At 39.0% G+C, this 19000-nt stretch overlaps 1 protein-coding gene across 5 annotated transcripts in view; it reads right to left on the bottom strand.

Annotated features, from left to right (window-relative positions):
- PCDH15 (protocadherin related 15) overlaps positions 1-19000 on the bottom strand; it is a gene marked incomplete at both ends in the record, with an annotated part of 820110 nt that overhangs the window by 261761 nt on the left and 539349 nt on the right. For all 5 annotated transcript variants that reach the window (XM_080823084.1, XM_080823082.1, XM_080823083.1 and 2 more), the window contains one exon: positions 9761-9889. In XM_080823084.1, coding sequence (XP_080679210.1) covers positions 9761-9889 — 129 coding nt within the window. The remainder of the gene's footprint in view (positions 1-9760; positions 9890-19000) is intronic.

Here is a 19000-nt window from a genome sequence, read left to right as displayed (position 1 = left end):
TCAATTATCATATGGTTTCACTTACTTGTGGAACATAAGGAATAGCAAGGAGGACATTAGGAGAAAGAAGGGAAAAATGAAGAGGGGGAATCAGAGGGGAGAGGAACCATGAGAGACTGTGGACTCCAGGAAACAAACTGAAGGTTTTAGAAGGGAGGGGGGTGGGGGATGGGTTAGCCTGGTGATGGGTATTAAGGAGGGTATGTATTGCATGGAGCACCGGGTGTTATATGTAAACAATGAATCATGGAATGCTGTATCAAAAACTAATGATGGACTGTATGATGACTAACATAACACACTAAAAAAAAAAAAGAATGTGAAAATGAACTGTAGGGCAACCACACACCATAAATAAAATACACCAACAAACGGGCAGAAAGTTGACTCTAAAAAGATAAAGGTGAGTAAAAGAAGGCGGGTAGTAGAGCATACATAGTCTATAACTCTATTTATAGACAATTTCAAAAAGACATAACGAAACTGTGCTGTTTATGGATGCTTACAGAGTAGGCTGATCTACAGTACAAAGCAAGAAACTAACCATGTGGCTACCGGACAGTGGAGGAGGGTCTCACTGGGCGGGAGCACGCACGCACGGGCTCTCCTGGTGATGGTTATATATCCAGTATGTATACCATATGCACCTGCACATGTGTTTACTTGAATTATTTTTTATTTATTCGTCAGAGAGAGAGAGAGAGAGCGAGAGAGCACATGCACAAGCAGGGGGACTGGCAGGCAGAGGGAGAAGCTGGCTCCCTGTTAAGCAAGGAGCCTGATGCAGGACTCCATCCCAAGACCCCAGGATCATGACCCGAGCTGAAGGCAGACCTTCAACAGAATGAGCCACCTAGGTGCCCTCATAGGTTTACTTTATAGTAATTTGTGCATATATGTTTAGATCACTTTCTATCTATCCCCCGTTTTTCTTAAAGTTTAAAGGACAAGATTTGGTCTTAATAAAATCTTCAGAAACAGTTGGAATCCTTCCTATAAAACCAAAAACTGATTTGCCAAGCTTCCTCCTGAGTTAGGCAGTAAAGTCAGTGTAAGTAATTGTAGGGAGCTATAACATTTGTAGAGAAGGATAACCGAATCCAACTAGAGTGAATAGGCCATGAATTTTCATCAGTCTATAAAACAGAAGTGCAATTTGTATAAAGCTGGATCTCATAAATAAGTAATGGAGCATTAGAAGGCAAAGCTAGATGAATGGAGCACGGGTTTGTGAGGCAAAAATAGTCCGTATTTCTTCTTAGACAAATGTTAAATAATTAGAATGGGGTATCTATTGTAAAGGGGTGGGTAGAAAATACAACTCCAAGCGTGTGGCCCAACAGGTCGTTAGTATATCTGTCAGAGGATTCCTGCACGTAAATCATCTTAGACCAAGATGTTTCCCTGTCTCCAGGTGGTAAAGATTTTGCCCTGTCCTGATTAGAAATTTCACTTGTTCTTTGCATTAATACTGCCTTTTTTTTTGCCTTTAAAGATTTTATGTATTTTTTTGACAGAGAGAGACAGTGAGAGAGGGAACACAAGCAGGGGGAGTGGGAGAGGGAGAAGCAGGCTTCCCGCTGAGCAGGGAGCCCAATGTGGGACTCCATCCCAGAACCTCAGAATCATGACCTGAGCTGAAGGCAGACACTTAAGTGACTGAGCCACCCAGGTGCCCCAACACTGCTTTTTAAATGACCGTTTTAAATGAACCTTCTATCCTACATGCTGAAATTCCAAAAGTAGACTGATACCCAATAACAAAACTTTGTGAAGACGATTTATTTGTGGGTATGTTAACATCTATTACAGCTCTTCTCTTTGTACAACATATCTGAATCTTCATTGAAAAAAATGCACTTTTAGATAATTTTAATCCATTAGGTCTAGTTTAATTCAGCACCCTCTAAAAGCCAAATATTTTGGCTGAGTAGTAGGTTTCTCAGACCAATATGACACAGTCTCTGCTTTTTAGAAATTGGGGTGAATAGATAACTTTGGTATGTTTTGTAAATACTACCAAAAACTTGTACTAACATAACACAATAAAAAATAAATATTATTAATAATAAAAAAAAGTTGTGCACAGTATAAATGGAACCATGAGTATGGGTCACTTAGGAGACAGAAAAGTTCAGGTAGGGTTTTCTGGAAGAGATTATGTTTGGCCAGAATTTTCAAAGATCAGCTCTCTAGATAAAGGATGGAAAAAGAAGAAATCAAGGCTGGAATACAAGCCAAGGCACAGGGACTCCGCGGTAGTACTGAGAAGGTGTCTTGGTAGCTGCAAGCAGGTTAGCACGGACTCAGGGAAAGCTGGGGAAGTCTTGTCTGCTGCATGGAGAGATGTTTCCTGCCGCTGAGCACTTGGTTAGAGAAGAGCGTTCCAGCAAGTATGCTGAGGATAATTAGGAGGTGTGCAGACTAGTGTTGGGATAATCAATTACGTGAAAAAAAATAGCAGTCAAGCAAACTATAAAGATAACACTTTAATGTAGTGTGTCCTTGATGCATAGCAGAAAAATAAAGTAAACCTGTGATTAAAAGAAAAAAAAAAAGACATTGTGACATTAGCTCTGGTGAGAAACAGAGCTGGACTGTGCTTGTCTGGAGGAAGAAGGAGGGAATCTGAGAACAGGGAGAGGCGTGTAAAGTTATAAGGGCTGGTGATGGACCAGACGTGGACAGTGAGGGAGAAAGAAGAGAGGCAAGGCTTCCCAGCATCCGGCTTGTAACAGAGTGACCGAGAAGCAGAATTCAGGGCAGGGAGCCCCACCCGAAGAAGCTGAAGATAAGGGTTGAGTGTTACGCATGTTGAATACGTTAGCTGGGGAGGTGGCGGAAACGTCTGTCACCTCGATCGTGGTGACAGTAACAAGAGTATCCGGATGTCCTAAATCAAACTCAACCGAATTGCATACATGAGTCACGTGTGCTTTTCTGAATGCCAATGATACCTCAATGAAACCAGAAAAAAGAGTATTATTATACAGTATTAAAAGAGAAGGTTTAAGAAGCAGACAGATCTAGAAAAGGTAGAAAGAATCAGATGTGCTTAAACTTACAGAGACCAGGACCAAACAGGTTGTAGGGTTTCAAGAAGGGGAGAGAGACCCATTTCAATGGTAGCGGTGAAGTTATTCAGATAAAGATGACATTCAGCGTTAAGGAGGGGACCGTCATCATTCATTCCACGTCTGGGATTATGCAACCGTGAATATTTACACAAGCACACAAACACAGGCACACACACGTGTATTTATCGTGATGGCTGACAGTAAGACTATAAACTGCTCTAAGGGTAGGCCCTAAGTAAACACCTCGAAAATACATGCACAACGTGTTCTAACTCATTTACCAACTGCTCATTGAGTATCTCAAGGATCGCCAAGCTTCAAATATATTCACAAGCCGCAAATAAACCTCCATTATAAATATTGTTAGGTAGCAGCCTTAAAATCCATGTCACCGACTTTTCAAATTGTGTGGGATTCCTTCTTGAGTTGACTGAGTACAGGGTTTGCATTGCATAGCATGACTTGACGAGAGAACCCATAAAATTCCCCACTTGTGGCCCACTTAAAAAAGAAGTATGATAGTTTTAGGCACAGCTGAATGCCAGACTGAGCTACAAAAAGTAAATAAAACATCATAAAGCTCCCACCTTCATTTCATTTTTAGAGCCCCACACAGGGAGATGACAAGGACATTCATCAGAGACACACCACTGAGGTTCAGATTTATTTTGCCTAATATTCAATTGTATATTTGGAAGAAATACCAATTTCTTGTTTAAATGAAAAGCATCCCTACCCTTCTCAATGCTGAAGTTCACTAACGATTTTAAGACCGCTCTAAGGGTTTAAACCGAATCACAACCCCTTTACAGCAGCTGGCATTTACCATGCAGACCTCACATTGGGAATACATTTCTGTTTCAGGTTAAATAAATTCAGCCTCTTTTGTTTTAGAACCGGAAGAACATTTTGTTGACTCAGGGCTCTATTTCTGTTACTTAGAGCTAAAAGAAGTCACGTCGGGGCGCCTGGGTGGCTCAGTGGTTTAGGCCGCTGCCTTCGGCTCGGGTCGTGATCTCAGGGTCCTGGGATCGAGTCCCGCATCGGGCTCTCTACTCGGCGGGGAGCCTGCTTCCCTCTCACTCTCTCTGCCTGCCTCTCTGCCTACTTGTGATCTCTCTCTGTCAAATAAATAAATAAAAAATCTTAAAAAAAAAAATAAAAAAATAAAAAAGAAGTCACGTCGGCGTAAGAATTTCTACAAGGCGCTGACGGGAAGTTGGCCGGGAAGCGGGTCACTCTATATGGTATACACCGCTAAGAACCTGGTTTAAACAGAAGAGTCACTGTTATTTCCAAGCATGCCTTCTCTGCATCTGTGTGGGCTTTCAGGCCCAGGGCTACTCTGAAAAACAGACAGAATGAATTTAAGGAGAATTGTGCGTCCTAAGGAACCCTCCCTGAGATGCTGCTAGGAGGCCAGACAGCTGGAGGAAGCTCCAAGATTCCTCCTCCCCTCAATATCCACTCACCCAGAATATCTACTGAAGAACTCCTGGGCCACCCAGGGCCAAAGTGAAAACAGCTTCTCATCCTCCTCATGCTAAATTCTGTTGGACAACTACAAAGAAGTTCTTCTTGGGACGCCTTGACGAAGACAGGGCCTACAGAACAGACTTCCCCCCGGCCCACTGCCCCTTTTATCTCCTCCTCACTCCCCATCCAGACTCAGGGTGGAATCCATCAGCCATTAGTCGAGAAAATGAATGAAAGTGGCATGCACCATACTGAGTGGGGGGTCACGATTCTCCGCTTCTGCCAACCCAGTGTTCATGGTGGGACCAAAGTGGTCCGCCTGACTCACACATCAGAATGACCCATTGTTAGCCTGTCCTTCTGATTTAGGAAGAAAGAGGGTCTGGGAGACACATCTAAACAGTTTAGCAAACTTTAAGAAAAAGCCAGAGCATAAACACAGAGGAAAGGCAGAGGCAGAGGGAGAAGCAGGCTTCCCACTGAGCAGGGAGCCCAACACAGGGCTCGATCCCAGGACCCGGAGACCATGACCTGAGCTGAAGGCAGATGCTTGATCAACTGAGCCACCCAGGTGCCCACCCAGCCTCTTCACCCTCAGCTGTTTTCCTTAACAACAACACATGCACACATAAATTGTTTATATATGTAGGCATGTGGATAAATATTCTGTATTCCGTAACCTCTCTCTCACTTTCTCTCTCTCTCTTCCCCTCCCCACAGGTCTTCTGCTGCTTATCTGCACACTCCAGGATCTGGGAGGAGTGGAGATTTTCTGTAGCAGGTGTGAGGCCTCTTATATCTGAGACCCACCTGGGGATGAACTGTTGGCCTGCTTGTGGTCCAGAGTCGGGATATACTGACTGATCCTCTAGACACTGCCTCCTGCGAAAGGAGGCATATATCAGTCAGGATATACTGACTGATCCTCTAGACACTGCCTCCTGGAAAGGGCATTGAATAAGACCTTACTCGGACATGCCATGTCACCCAGTCACCAAGTCTTTCTACCAGCAGCTGTGTCATTAGGCCTCCCTGGGCTTCCTCATCAGAATTCAACATGATTCTCATCAATTTTCCAGAACGCCTCTGAACCGATCTTCCATGACTGTCAAACTGTTCTCAAATTGCCTCTTATTTATTTATTATGTTTAGGTAAATCCATTTTCTTTACTAATTTTTTTTTCTTTACTATGTTATGTTAGTCACCATACAGTACATCATTACTTTTTGTTGCTTAAGTTCAACTCTGTCCACTATCCTATCTGTCTGGTATCTTTCTTCTCTCTCTTTCTTTCTTTCTTTCTTTTTTTTTCCCAACCTAGAATCTCACTAATTTGTCAAGGGACTGCAGATGAATACATTTTCCCATGAGCCTTGACACAGCTGCCTTAGTCTTCTGTGGCACTCCTCATCCTTTAAGAAATCATGGGGATGACACATTGGACACTTGACATAGAGAGGGAGTCTGTTCTATGTGTGCTAGGTTTCAATCTGCATACTTTCTTCTCTCCCCAACAATACTGCTGCTGCAAATGCTCTGAGAATTATGCACATGCTTTCCAAAGCTAAGTGTGGTATATCATACTTGTGTGTTGTGAGTTCTACATTCAGAAATTACTGGCTGGTAGTTTATTTTTTAATATGCTGATAAAATTCTTTGCTCTGCATAATCCATAAATACTGCTTCGGAAGTATTCCCTATTTAATAAAGTTTGATACCACAACACTACCTTAACACATAAAAAGTAAATAAATTTTCCTTCAGCTTTTGCATGCAAATATTGGATTATGCATGCTAAAACATCATTAGAACAAAACCCCCTTCAGTTGGTAGCTCAGATTCAGTGCAATAACTAACCATATGTATCTTGGTTTTAAATGTGTCTTAATAGTTTTTTGGTGACAATTAAAAATAAATTTTATAAGCAGAGCATGAGTCATTTAGTGAAATTAATGTATTATATAATTATCATTAGGTAGCAACAGGAGACCATTATGATGCATCAAAATTCCATTCTCAGAACATTAGAACTTCCCTGGAACTGAGCAGAATCAGTAGGCTGCACCTGCTTGGCACGTTTCTGTGTTCCTTTGTACTTTCAAACTCATTTTAGTTTTTTGTGAAAGCATGTTATTGCCTAAAGACCAAGACAATTACTGCTTTGTCAAATTATGAATGCTAAAGTTTATATCTCAATTTTTAATGCTGAAATAAACTACAGAGGCCATTTCTCATCTAATTTAAGAATTAGGAGACAAGAAACCAACTTAACGCTGTAAGTCCTTCAAAGACAAAGAACCACAAGGAAAAGTAACCATAATGAGAAAGGAAAAATAAAAATTACCAATAATTATCATTATGTTAATGTCTACTTACATATTATTAATTATATATTCCACATGGGTTTTATCTCTCCAATGCTAAGTAAATTAAGAGAAATGGAAAAGATAATTTTCCTAAATGATTTCAATACCTGTTTATTTTATCTGAATAGTTGGTAGTTCTGACTAAATATATTTTTCAGTGTTCATCAATGTGGCAACTAGAATGGCAACTGTAATGGTATTTTTTTAAGATTTTTTATTTATTTGAGAGAGAGCACAAATGTGGGGGAAGGGCAGAGGCAGAGGGAGAAGCAGGCTTCCCACTGAGCAGGGAACCCTACATGGGGCTCGACCCCAAGACCCTGAGACCATGACCTGAGCCGAAGGCAGATGCTTAATCAACTGAGCCACCCAGGCGCCCTGATATTTAACATCATTATGATTAGACCATTGTAATAGCTCAGGTCTCTATGTCTGGGCTATTGTAATTACCTTCTGATCCAGCTTTCTGGATGTAGAGTCTCCCATTACAGTCTACTCAGGACTAATCTTTATAACAAAAATCTAGTGATGCTATACCTCAAACCCTCCAGGGGTACCCCTGCCAGCCTTTTCGCCAATATGCACAGAGAAATGTTCAAACTTGGCACATGTAATATGGCATGTCTTGTGCTCTGTGTCTGTGTTTTTATTCATGCAATCACGTTAGACCGCTTCCAACTCCTCCCAATTTTCTTCTCGTCAATGTTCATCCTTCACAAGCCAAATTCATCACCACCCCCTTTTCTGTGTTTTCTGCACATGCCACTCATGTTACCACCTTATTTGCCTGGTGTAATAGACTGTCAGTGCTCCATGTGTGGCCCTTGGAGCATGTATACTTTCTGGCCGACTTCTGTCTGCTGGTGTCTACAGTCTGACCCAATGCCCTTGTATCCAAAAGGCAGAGAGCTGGCCGCTTGCTTACCCAGGAGGCAGGAAGTACCAACAATGCCCTCCTCCACATCATCAGTGAACAAGAACTCTCAGGATTTCGTGCATGAATTTGCCAGTCCCATCACATCTCAGGATCAATAATTCTGGGACATATGTTTGGAGAATTTCCTAGATTTGCCCTTGGAATTGAGCTCCAGTCTTCCTAATGACTGGTGTAGTAGCTGCCTCTTTATCAGCAGCTGTCTTTTCCCTGCATTGCTTCCTACTTGCCTGTGAGTATCACTTGAACTTCTCAAAAATGATTTCCACCTCAATCTTTTGTCTACAGGTCTTTTCTTGTAGAGTCCACAGTAAAAGCTATGACACTGGAAGTATTAGTACACAGGCTTCTGGAGCTGGATGGCTTGCTGGCTACATGGCATCAAGACCCCATGGTCTGTTACAGTAGCACAAGGACTAGTCTTCTCCCCTGTGGTGAGCTGGGGCTGCATCAAGGCATGAGGGAATGTACGCCTTACACAATTCCTCCAGGATTTGAGAGGCAGTGACAGTGATGATGAGAATGACTATGGAGTTGTTGTCAAGTATAGTCAGAGCTGAGGGAAAAAACTGATGAGCTCACACTGCCCAGTCAAAATCTCAGGGCATGGTATGAAAGGCAGAAGGTCTCTGCCTTTAACAACATTTAGAGTAGCTCTTTTCTTCTGCAGCCACAGAGGAAACTGGACTGAACACCAAATCTTTGTCTGACTGGAAGAGCAGTTGGCTTGTAGAGAAGGCTTACTTCAAGGCACCAGCAAAATCCCTATTCAAGACTCAAGGCTTTAGGGGCGCCTGGGTGGCTCAGCGGGTTAAAGCCTCTGCCTTCGGCTCAGGTCATGATCCCAGGGTCCTGGAATCGAGTCCCGCATCAGACTCTCTGCTCGGCAGGAAGCCTGTTTCCTCCTCTCTCTGCCTGCCTCTCTGCCTACTTGTGATCTGTCTGTCAAATAAATAAATTAAAAAATATTAAAAAAAAAAAAAAAGACTCAAGGCTTTAACAGGGAAGAGGTGGGATCCTGAAGTCTGGACTCACACCTGGGTGACCCACTCCTTGTGAGACAAGGATTCTTTCTTTGCCTGTGGCTCACACAGATGCCTCCTCGCAGGTAGATACTGTGAAATGTGTGTGCTTTCCTCAAAATTTGCTCTCAGTTTATGGCTTCTAAACCATCAACCATGTTCAAGACCAAGTATGTCCCAACTGAGGATATACTGCTTCTATAAGAAAAATGGGATTATTCTTCAAAGGAAGTACAGAAACCGACTGATACCTCCAGTGTTAGAATCAGGTTAGACAAGAGGTGTTAGAGCAAGAGGTGCACAAGCACAAAAGGTACTGATAGATCCAGTGTTAGAATCAGTGTTAGACAAGAGGTGTGTGTGTGAAATGTGGGAACAGAGCAATGTTAAATGGATGTTTATCCAACCAGATGAATTTGCCTCTAAACATCCGTATTTTGAGGTATGCACTTACGAATTCTCACTAAATAGTATAGCTAATTACATATTTCTCTATAGATACCTTATTATAACTCCAGAAAATAAAAATTTATCCTAAATAAGAGAAGAATACTCTCCAATGAATCAGTGTTTAAATCACCCAAGGGTCACAAAATGTAAATTGACAAGCTTAATAAGTGAAGTCAAATGGACACGAGGAGATTTATGAAAAACGAGAAAACAACCTTGAAGAGAATCCAGCACTGTGACTGAGAATGAATACACTTTACTGCTGTTTTGCCTTATATCCAAGTGATCTCACTCACCGATTCCCTTCAACAATTCTGATGACCCACTGCGCATTGCATCTGCTGAATCTCCTTTCAAAATTAAAATGTGAGAAATGTACTCAACTAAAAAACACATTTCATACATATATATATATACATGTATATTCCACTTACCCGTACTTGACCCACAAAGGCATTGGCTTCTTCCTCCACCACAGACAGATTTCTAGGCAGATAGGGATCGAACACCGGCGCATTGTCATTGACATCTGTCACCACCACATTCACGGTAGCAGTCGAGGTCTTAAAGGAAAAAAAAAGGACTACATGTGAGAGGAGTTATTCTGATGTTGATGTCAGCTCATCGGTCATCTTGGCATTTGTCTACCTGAAACAGAGTGAGACCTTGCCTCACTCCAACTAAAACCCAAAGCATTTCGTTGGTAGCCTTACTCCTCAGCTTTCCAAAAAAGAAAAAAAGGAAAAAAAAAAAAGGAAGTTTGCAATACTCAGCTCAAAGCGCGCACACACACACACACACACACACACACAAAACAAAACAAAACAAAACAAAACAAATGGAGAAAGCAAATGATGATATTACAGGGCAAAAATCTTCTTGAAAATGACAAGTATTTCCTGGAGGCTTACTTTGAGAAAGTGATTTTACCTTTATCTTGTTCACGTTTTATGGGTGGCAAGCTTTTGTTTATATACACATGTACCTCTTTTTCTCTGAAATGTAACATTTTTTTAGTTTATAGCACTTACATTTCACACTGTTTAAAAATAAAAATGGAACCTTATCAAAGAGCACAGTGCATCAAATGGGTATTCTCAGGTGAGTCAATGCTGTCAGAAAATACTACATTCATCATTTTCTGGGTTCACCTCTACACCAAGAGTTTGAGCCCTATATATCACTGGTTAAGTTATAATCGTGATCACAGAGCCCAAGGAAGTGGTAAGCAGGTACACCTATGTGCTACTAGGTTCAAAGGTCATCCGTTGGCCTCCTGCAACAAGAGTCTATTATGTAGTTCCACTAAGCTTCTGCACAATCAAGGAACATCTTCAGATGTGAGTCAAGCTGGAAACTGCTCTTTCTAATCAAAGCCTGAGAAGCTGCACCTGTTGCACACCCAGCTCTATGCTAGTGAGGGGCATATTTTATAAAAATATAACATATATTTTTATATATTTTATATAAAATATATTTCATATGTTTTATGTATTTTCCACATTTTTCCAACAAGCCTACATTGCTTTTTTTTTAAATTTTTTATTTATTTTCAGCATAACAGTATTCATTGTTTTTTCACCACACCCAGTGCTCCATGCAATCTGTGCCCTCCCTAATACCCACCACCTGGTTCCCCCAACCTCCCACGCCCCGCCCCTTAAAAACAACAAAAACTCAGTTGAACAAATGCTATTTCTCTAAAAGTTGTATGAGTTAAAGCCAGGAAGATGATGTTTTTACAGGACCAGTAGTTCTCAATTTGCCTGAGGGTGATTAAGACACTAAAATTGACAGCCGGGGTGAAAATCTAAGAGTAGCCACACTAGAGTGTATTGACTTCCTTCAGATTGTCTTACCCTCTTTCTGCCCACCTGTTCTTATTTCCCTGTCAATCTCCTGGATGGATTTTCATCCTATTCTTTACAAATCCCATTCTTGACCCTATAGTGTGTGATGTTTTCAGACTATATTGGTCTTTAGTCAAAGACTGTGGACTGTCGCTGAGTAAGGCAGAAGAGAGCTGGATCACCAAGAAATCTGAAAAGTTCAACAACAAGTCTACCGTTTTTGTGTTAATGGGGGCTAAAATTCATGTATAGATGTATTTCTCCACATCTTAGTAATTGTATATACATGAGGAATATCCATGTCTCTTTTGACGCAAGTATTAAGAATTAAGAACACAGAATAATTTCCAGCCCACTTATTTCTTGAAAAGTAGTCTAAAGACCATTTGCATCAGAATCACTTGGCTAATCATTACAAATGCCCAGGCTATACATTAGACCTATTGACTCTATTCATTTCAATCTATTGAAATAGTGGCAGATTAGTTAGTTGTAAAGCACAATCATGTAACTTTTTTTGATAGGTTCACAAAGATGGTGACAATACTTCAATATGGATCTGTGCCCTATATGATGTTTATGCATCTTATCAAGGATAGATTTTCAGCTGGTTAATGTTGAATACTTAAGATACCAGATCAGGTCATTTTAAGTGAATTAGATAAAAAGAACAGTATGTCAGCCAACAAATGTTCACAATTAATTTTAAAAATCAATTTACATGATGCCAATTAAATAAAAAAGATAAGTTATCAAACTAATAAACCTGATTAGTGCAAAGCTACCTTTTTCCCATTAAGGGAATTTGTCTTACTGCCTATTTTCTCAAATCCTGTATCAAATTACAATTCTAGGAGCTGGAAGTACTTGCAGTACTATATTCCATAAATTATCATTTTGGGGGTTATTACTTATTTTAATTATAATATGCCATAGATTTTATTTTGTTTTAAGTCATGGATAAATCCTCACAAAATGTATTAAATTCTCAACAATGCAAGCAGATATTTCTGTTGTAGCAGACCACTTGAATACACATTTATTTTCATAAACTACTATGGCCTTGAAATAAAGACATTAATATGATACCATTGGTTTGATATATTATAAAAAATGAGAGATGTAAAGTCAAAGTAAAAAAAAAAAACAACACAAGCATATGTACATTCATCTACACAAACCATTTTTTTTAATCCGTGAGAACTTTAAAAAAATATTTTATAATCTTCCTTAATTTTATATTGTGGACTTTATTGAATATATCAAGTTAATTTCTTAAATTATTAAAAACCTGGTTTAAAGGGTATCTAGGTGGCTCAGTGGGTTAAGCCTCTGCCTTCAGCTCAGGTCATGATCTCAGGGTCCTGGGATAGATACCTGCCGTGGGCTCTCTGCTCAGCAGGGAGTCTGCTTCTCCCTCTCTCTGCCTGCCTCTGTGTCTACTTGTGATCTCTCTCTCTGTCAAATAAACAAATAAAATCTTTTTTAAAAAAACTCCTAGTTTAAGAAGAAGATATTTAGGGTGTTCAAAATGTATTCATTATCTAGTTACTGAAGATAGAATTATGATGACTTTCCATTGATATAGATCTAAATGAAACTATCTCCTCATAAGAAAATAGAAAAATGTGTATTATATGCTATATAATTGGGAAACAAAGGATGGAATGATGTACTCTCTTTTATTTGGTCATTGTGGAAATGTATCCATATACATCCATATGTATATGGATACATATATATGTATCCATATACATATGGATACATATATATCCATATATATATATATCCATATCCATATATATATATATCCATATGGATATATATACACACATATGGATATATATACACATATGGATACATATATATAAATGTATATATACATTTATATATATATGGATACATTTATATATATATATATATATACTCAAAGACCTTTAAAAATTTTCTATAAACATGTATGAAACTAATTCTTATTAGCATGTTTAATTCCTTTCAATAAAAATGGAGAGTTTGGAGTCTGGAATAATGAAGTTGTGTTGTTTAGGATCTGATCATTTTTGTTTCCATCCAATAGGATAAGGAAAATACATATACTCTGTAATCTGCTTTCTTTTTGGTCAATATTAATCCAAAACATTTTTATTCATAACTAAAAATCATCCTGTGGCTACAACATCAAGAGCCAAGCCAGCCTGACCCAGATCATAGAGTTTCTTTGATGACATGGACAGGCTGCCCTTCTCACTACCAGGGAGGCTGGCGTGGGAGGCTTCTTCCCCTTCTGAGGATGAAAGAGTATAAAATGTCTTCCAGAAAAGCAGAAAGTGGGGGATGCCTTCCTACTCTGGATTATGGGGAGGAGAAGAGGAGGCAGAGAGAAGACAAGGAGGTGGGATGCAAAGGTCTTCCTCTTCATCCCCTCTCCCCTACTATTCTGGGTCACATCTGCAGACAGGCAGCAGTGGGGAAGCACTTTGGGGAAAGTGGTGATAGGTCTTGAGAAAGTAAGAGAACTTTTGGTGAAACAGTGGCTGACCCTGGTGAAGCATGGAAGCCTCCAGAGAACTTCCACGGTAGTCACATCTAATAGCACATGACAGGGAATATGCAGCAGTGGCAGAGACAAGGGGCCAAAGAGAGAAGCTGTTTCTTTGTGTGTTGGCTCAGGAATTCTAGGGGCTGAGAGGTCACTCTGTGAGCAAAGGACCCTGATGGTCACAGTCAAGTGGACATCAGCACTAGGCAGCAACGTATGCACCAGATACTCAAAGGAGTCACTGGGGGACTGGAGAGAATTAAAAAGCCAGCACTGAGGGGCCAAACCAGACACACCATGCAAACAGAGACTGACAGAGGGAGAACATTGGAGCTGTGTGCCCTTCTCAAGCATCAAGAACTAGTAAGCACACCATACACCTGTATGATTTTAGGATAAGGGCAGGCAAGAGAGGAAGAGCAGCTTCACTGGTGAGTGCATGTCTACCTTGAAAAGAGTGGTTAAAAGAGAAGAGGCTAGGATGTTGTTTCAAGCAAGTTAAGTGTGACCTGACCCAGCCCAGGGACACATTACTATCTAGGCAGCAGAGTGGACTCATGAAGATCAGATTAGGTATTTAAAAAAAGGAGATTTAAAAAAAAAAAAAAGATTTTAACTCCATGCATATCTAGGCGCAGTGTGAGGAGACTATATACTTCATAAATATCTATATTGTAATATAAATATAATTTATTATATCATATAATATGAACATAATAGAAACTAGTAGAACATTATAGATTATCTCAAAACTAAAAAAAGAAAAATCAAACTTCTGGAAGATTTACTTCGGAAAACACAAAGTATCAGTATTTTATTCACAACAAATGAGAAATACGAGATCTATGCTTTTCAAATAGAATGAACAAGTAGCTCATTCTCTTTTAAAATTTTAAAATTATGTGGTCAATTTTTTGGTATAAGAGTATACACCAAATAAAACCACTGCAGTTTTGTTTTGTTTTTTTCAAAAACTACCGGGATAGATCAATAGATAGATAGATAGATGCATCATTATTCTGTTCTAAAATTTTATTAAACAAGCTATCTTGAAATTCAATTATTTGGATTTCACACACAATTCTTCTCATATATATATTTTTCCTTTTGCTAATGTTTCCTATAGCTTGACAAATAGTTACTAATGTTCAGCTTCTGGATTCTAAATGTTTTTTTATATTGTCACTTTTAAAGACATTCATGTGGGTGCCTGGGTGGCTCAGTCGTTAAACATCTGCCTTTGGCTTAGATCATGTGTCTCGGGGTCTTGGGATCAAGCCCAGGGCGGGCGGGGGGCGGGTGCCCCTGCCCAGTGGAAAGTCTGCTTCTTCCTCTCCCTCTGTCTGCCTCTCTGCCTGTTTGTGTTTTCTCTCTCTCTGTCCATTAACTAACTAATTAAGTAAATAACAATCTTTAAAATGAAATAAAAGACATTCGGAGAATAACTTAGTTCAAGGCCCAAGCATAGATGCTAAGCCTCCTGCTGATCTGAAATTGTAAGACATCACCAGTATTCACTGTGAATGCCATAATCAAGGAACTCAAGCTAGAAATTCCGGAAAATTTTATGGAGAGCAGAAAGCATGATATAATCAAATTATCTATCACATAGTTCAAAAACAAAAACAATATTGCAGAACTCATGGAAATCTGGTCAGAAATATTCACACTACAGAACAACTTTGTATTTTGAATAGGAATGGTTCCCCATTGGGAAATAACAACTGACCAACTTGTTAAAAAAAAAAACAACAAAAAAAAAAAACCAAGAGAAAAATCCTGACTTCTATTTGCATATTTAGATCTTTCACTGTGACTTGCATATGTGTATATTTTTGCTGTGCTACTGTTTTATCGACAACTACAACCCACAAAGCCCTACTTACTAGTCATCTTTCAGCCCGCGTGGATAAATGCCAGGTGTGGTCTCTGAAAGAGCTCTAGTTTAGGTAGTAAAGGGGGCCGATGTGTCCGGCATTTATCCTTATCCTCCGCTCTTTGCAAAGTGGAGCAGATGCCTGGAATTGCATTAGTCATCATAAACCCGTTAGGTAAGGAGAATGGAGGTGAAAGCAAACACAGGATAAATGGCAGAGCGGGTAGGAGACTGCAGGAGCACTTTTCTGTCCACCACTACGTTTCTCTACATGAAACAAGCAAACCCTGCCTTGGTTAAGCCCCTGCTGTTTGGCTTCCTCTTACAGCCAACTTCCTAAAGGCTGTTGCTACCACTGTGTGTTGAAGGAGTTCAGAGAACATCATCCCAAAACATGCCACTTGGCTATATTGACTCTTTTGAGTGAAAGGCACTGGAAAACAGCAAATACAGGAAAACACTCAGTTATATTAAATGTTTTCATATTAATTATTAATTAATATATTAATACATTAATTTTATATTTTAATACTAGGTATTAAAATATTAAGTTCTCATGTGAAAGATGACTCCCTGTATCAGAAGGAAGGTATCATTTTTATTATCAACAAGCACAAGAGGTTGAGATGGAGAGAATTCTATATAAGCAGACCTTATTAAAATAATTCACACCTCCTTTTAGCCTCCTGACACCTGCCTGTCTCCCTGTCACCTACTTTGAAAGCAAGTGGGTTTTGCCAATTCTTTGGGTCTTCATTTCCTTATGGGGGCTTAAATATCATGTAGAACTTACATAAATTTGTATGCTTTCTCCTCTTAATCTGTCTTTGTCACTTTAATTTTCAGACCTAACCAGGGACCTTAAGACGGTCGAGGAAAACTTCTTCCTCCGTGTTCATCAAATTATACCCATGAACATAATAAGGTTTGCTCGGATTTTCCAATAAAAATTTCCAACAAAACACATCTTTAGCTCAGATTGGTTGCACTTAGTTTAGAAGTAAATAACATTACAAAGAAGCTTCTGAAAAGAAGTTGTGTGTATATTCCTTCAAAAAATGCATTTGGGAGTCATCCTAGATGCTATTATTATAAATAAGGTAAAATCTAGTTGCTTAAAAAGCATGTGATACATAAAAATTCTAAAGTCTATTTCAGTTAAAATGTGAAAATATTGGAATAAAACATGGCAGAAGCTTTTTCAAGGGATTTTCAATTCATAGATTTGCAAGGAATTCCAAGTAAGTGCAAATAACTACTAAAATCTAGAAAGTATGAGTTTATCTGTATTCATGATAGCTGAAGAAATCTAAATATTCATAATAATGAGATATTTACCTACAATTGTATAGGTTTTCTCTGCTACTCCTGATAAAGTTGATTCAGAGAAGGGAAAAAAGGCACAAGAACACCAATAACATTCTTTGAACTTTGTCTACAAACATATTGGCAATGCGCAGTAGAACATTAGCTCTCTTCTTGCCTAACCACATCTTGGTGGTAGTGGGGAGGTGGTTTTCCATGATGCAACTACCAAATTAAATCTTTGCTGTCTGTTTTACACAAATTGCTGGTAATGATTTCAATTTAATACATCTACCTGGGGTCTGTGTTCATTAAATATCTTTCTTCCAAACCATAATCATTAAGGTTAAAAGGTTAATTTTACCATAACTCTAGAAAGGATATAAGTTTAAATGTGTAGATAAGAAAAGCACATTACAATGTAGCACTGTAGTGATTGTGTTATCACTTTCTCCTGCAGGAACCCATGATATGTGCCCACAGAGAAGTCCATCCCTAAAATTATGTAAATAAAGGGATTAGCTAGAGAAGCTTTTATTTGAAATCTTAGTGTTCCTTTCTCTACTGATATCCTCAAAACAAATTTTGAAAATAAAACACATTTACTTAAGAGGGTCAGGATTTTAAAGCTGAATGAGACCTTACTGATCCTAAGAATGAAAACACAGGGGCTGCGGGGGGTGAGGGAGAGGGGCGCAAGGGCCAGAAATGCTAAGTGACCTCTGGCCAAGGGGACTGAGATACCCAAGTAAGTAACTGGGAAAAAAAAAATGCTCTAGAAGAAATTAACCTGGGCTTTCTTCTGTTTTTGATGTGGGTGAACCCATAATTCATACACTGAGATTATGTCAAATATCTCAATATACTACTTTCCCCCATCTGTTCTTTTGTCTAAGAAATTACTGTTAAGGCCAGATTTAAAGGGTCCTACCGAAACCACTGCCATTAATATCTTATTCGTAATGTGACATCTTCCAAGGCTGTGTATTATGTTTTTTTTAATCCTAGTAATTTTTTTTTCTATCCTAATGACTGACCTGAATGCCACTCATTTATTTTAATTCACACTAATGACACTCCTTCCTCCATACTGAATAATGCCTCCTCCTCCTTAGGTCCCCCCTCATTATCACCTAGATAAGTTGCCAGTTAATCTTCAACATGTCAAATTCTTTCATTTTCTTCTTGAGAGTCGCATTGACTTCCTTACATAGATCTGAAACAGGCACACTCTTAATCAAGGATGCTGCATATATAAAATCAATCTTGGTTTTATTTTTCTTCACACATCTAACTACCTTCCACCGGCCCCACTATTTACCAAGATTGTTCTATATATTTAATCTTTTACATGTAACTGTTTTACGTAATGTTTGAGCAATGGTAAATGGCTTATAATGGGCAGATTTATCAATAATTAATTATCTTCATTTATTTTTCTAACTTTTAATTAAAGTAATAAAAATGTCCAGGTAGCAAGGCTATATGTTTTTTTTTTATTTTTTAAGATTTTATTTATTTATTTGGGAGAGAAAGAGCATGAGTATCATCAGAGTGAGAAGCAGATTCCCAACCGAGCAGGGAGCCCAACACGGGGCTTGATCTCAGGACCCTGGTATCATGACCTGAGCCAAAGGCAGACATTTAACCGACTGAGCCACCCTAGTGCCTCAGTTTATACATTTTTATAATGGTAAGATTTTCTGAGCAATTCTCCTCAAATATCTGCCCTCAACCATTTCTATCATAGAAATCAAACAAGTCATTGCAAGTCATTGGGAGCCATGTTGCTATTTTAATTGGGTGAGCCTTGCCTAGATACTTAACTGAATTTGAAATTATTTCCAGAGGAGAGTGAGTTGGTCCATAGCCATTTGACTAAAGAAAAAACTACTTTGTGTCATAGAAATGGTAAAACAAAACAAACAACAAAACAACAACAACAAAACAGTCTAAGGATCTGTTACCAACAATTGAAATGTTACAATGTTAAAAAATTAGAACAGTAGTGGTTGTAAGCAGGTTAGTTTGAAGAATACACTCAAATGATTTTAAAACACTCCAGAATGACTAAACAATTTTGTTATTCTTAAAACTGATTTTT

The sequence above is a fragment of the Martes martes genome (assembly GCF_963455335.1).
Source record: "Martes martes genome assembly, chromosome: 14".
Taxonomy (NCBI): domain Eukaryota; kingdom Metazoa; phylum Chordata; class Mammalia; order Carnivora; family Mustelidae; genus Martes; species Martes martes.
The sequence above is the reverse complement of the archived record's forward strand: the minus strand, read 5'-3'. Positions and strand labels throughout refer to the sequence as shown.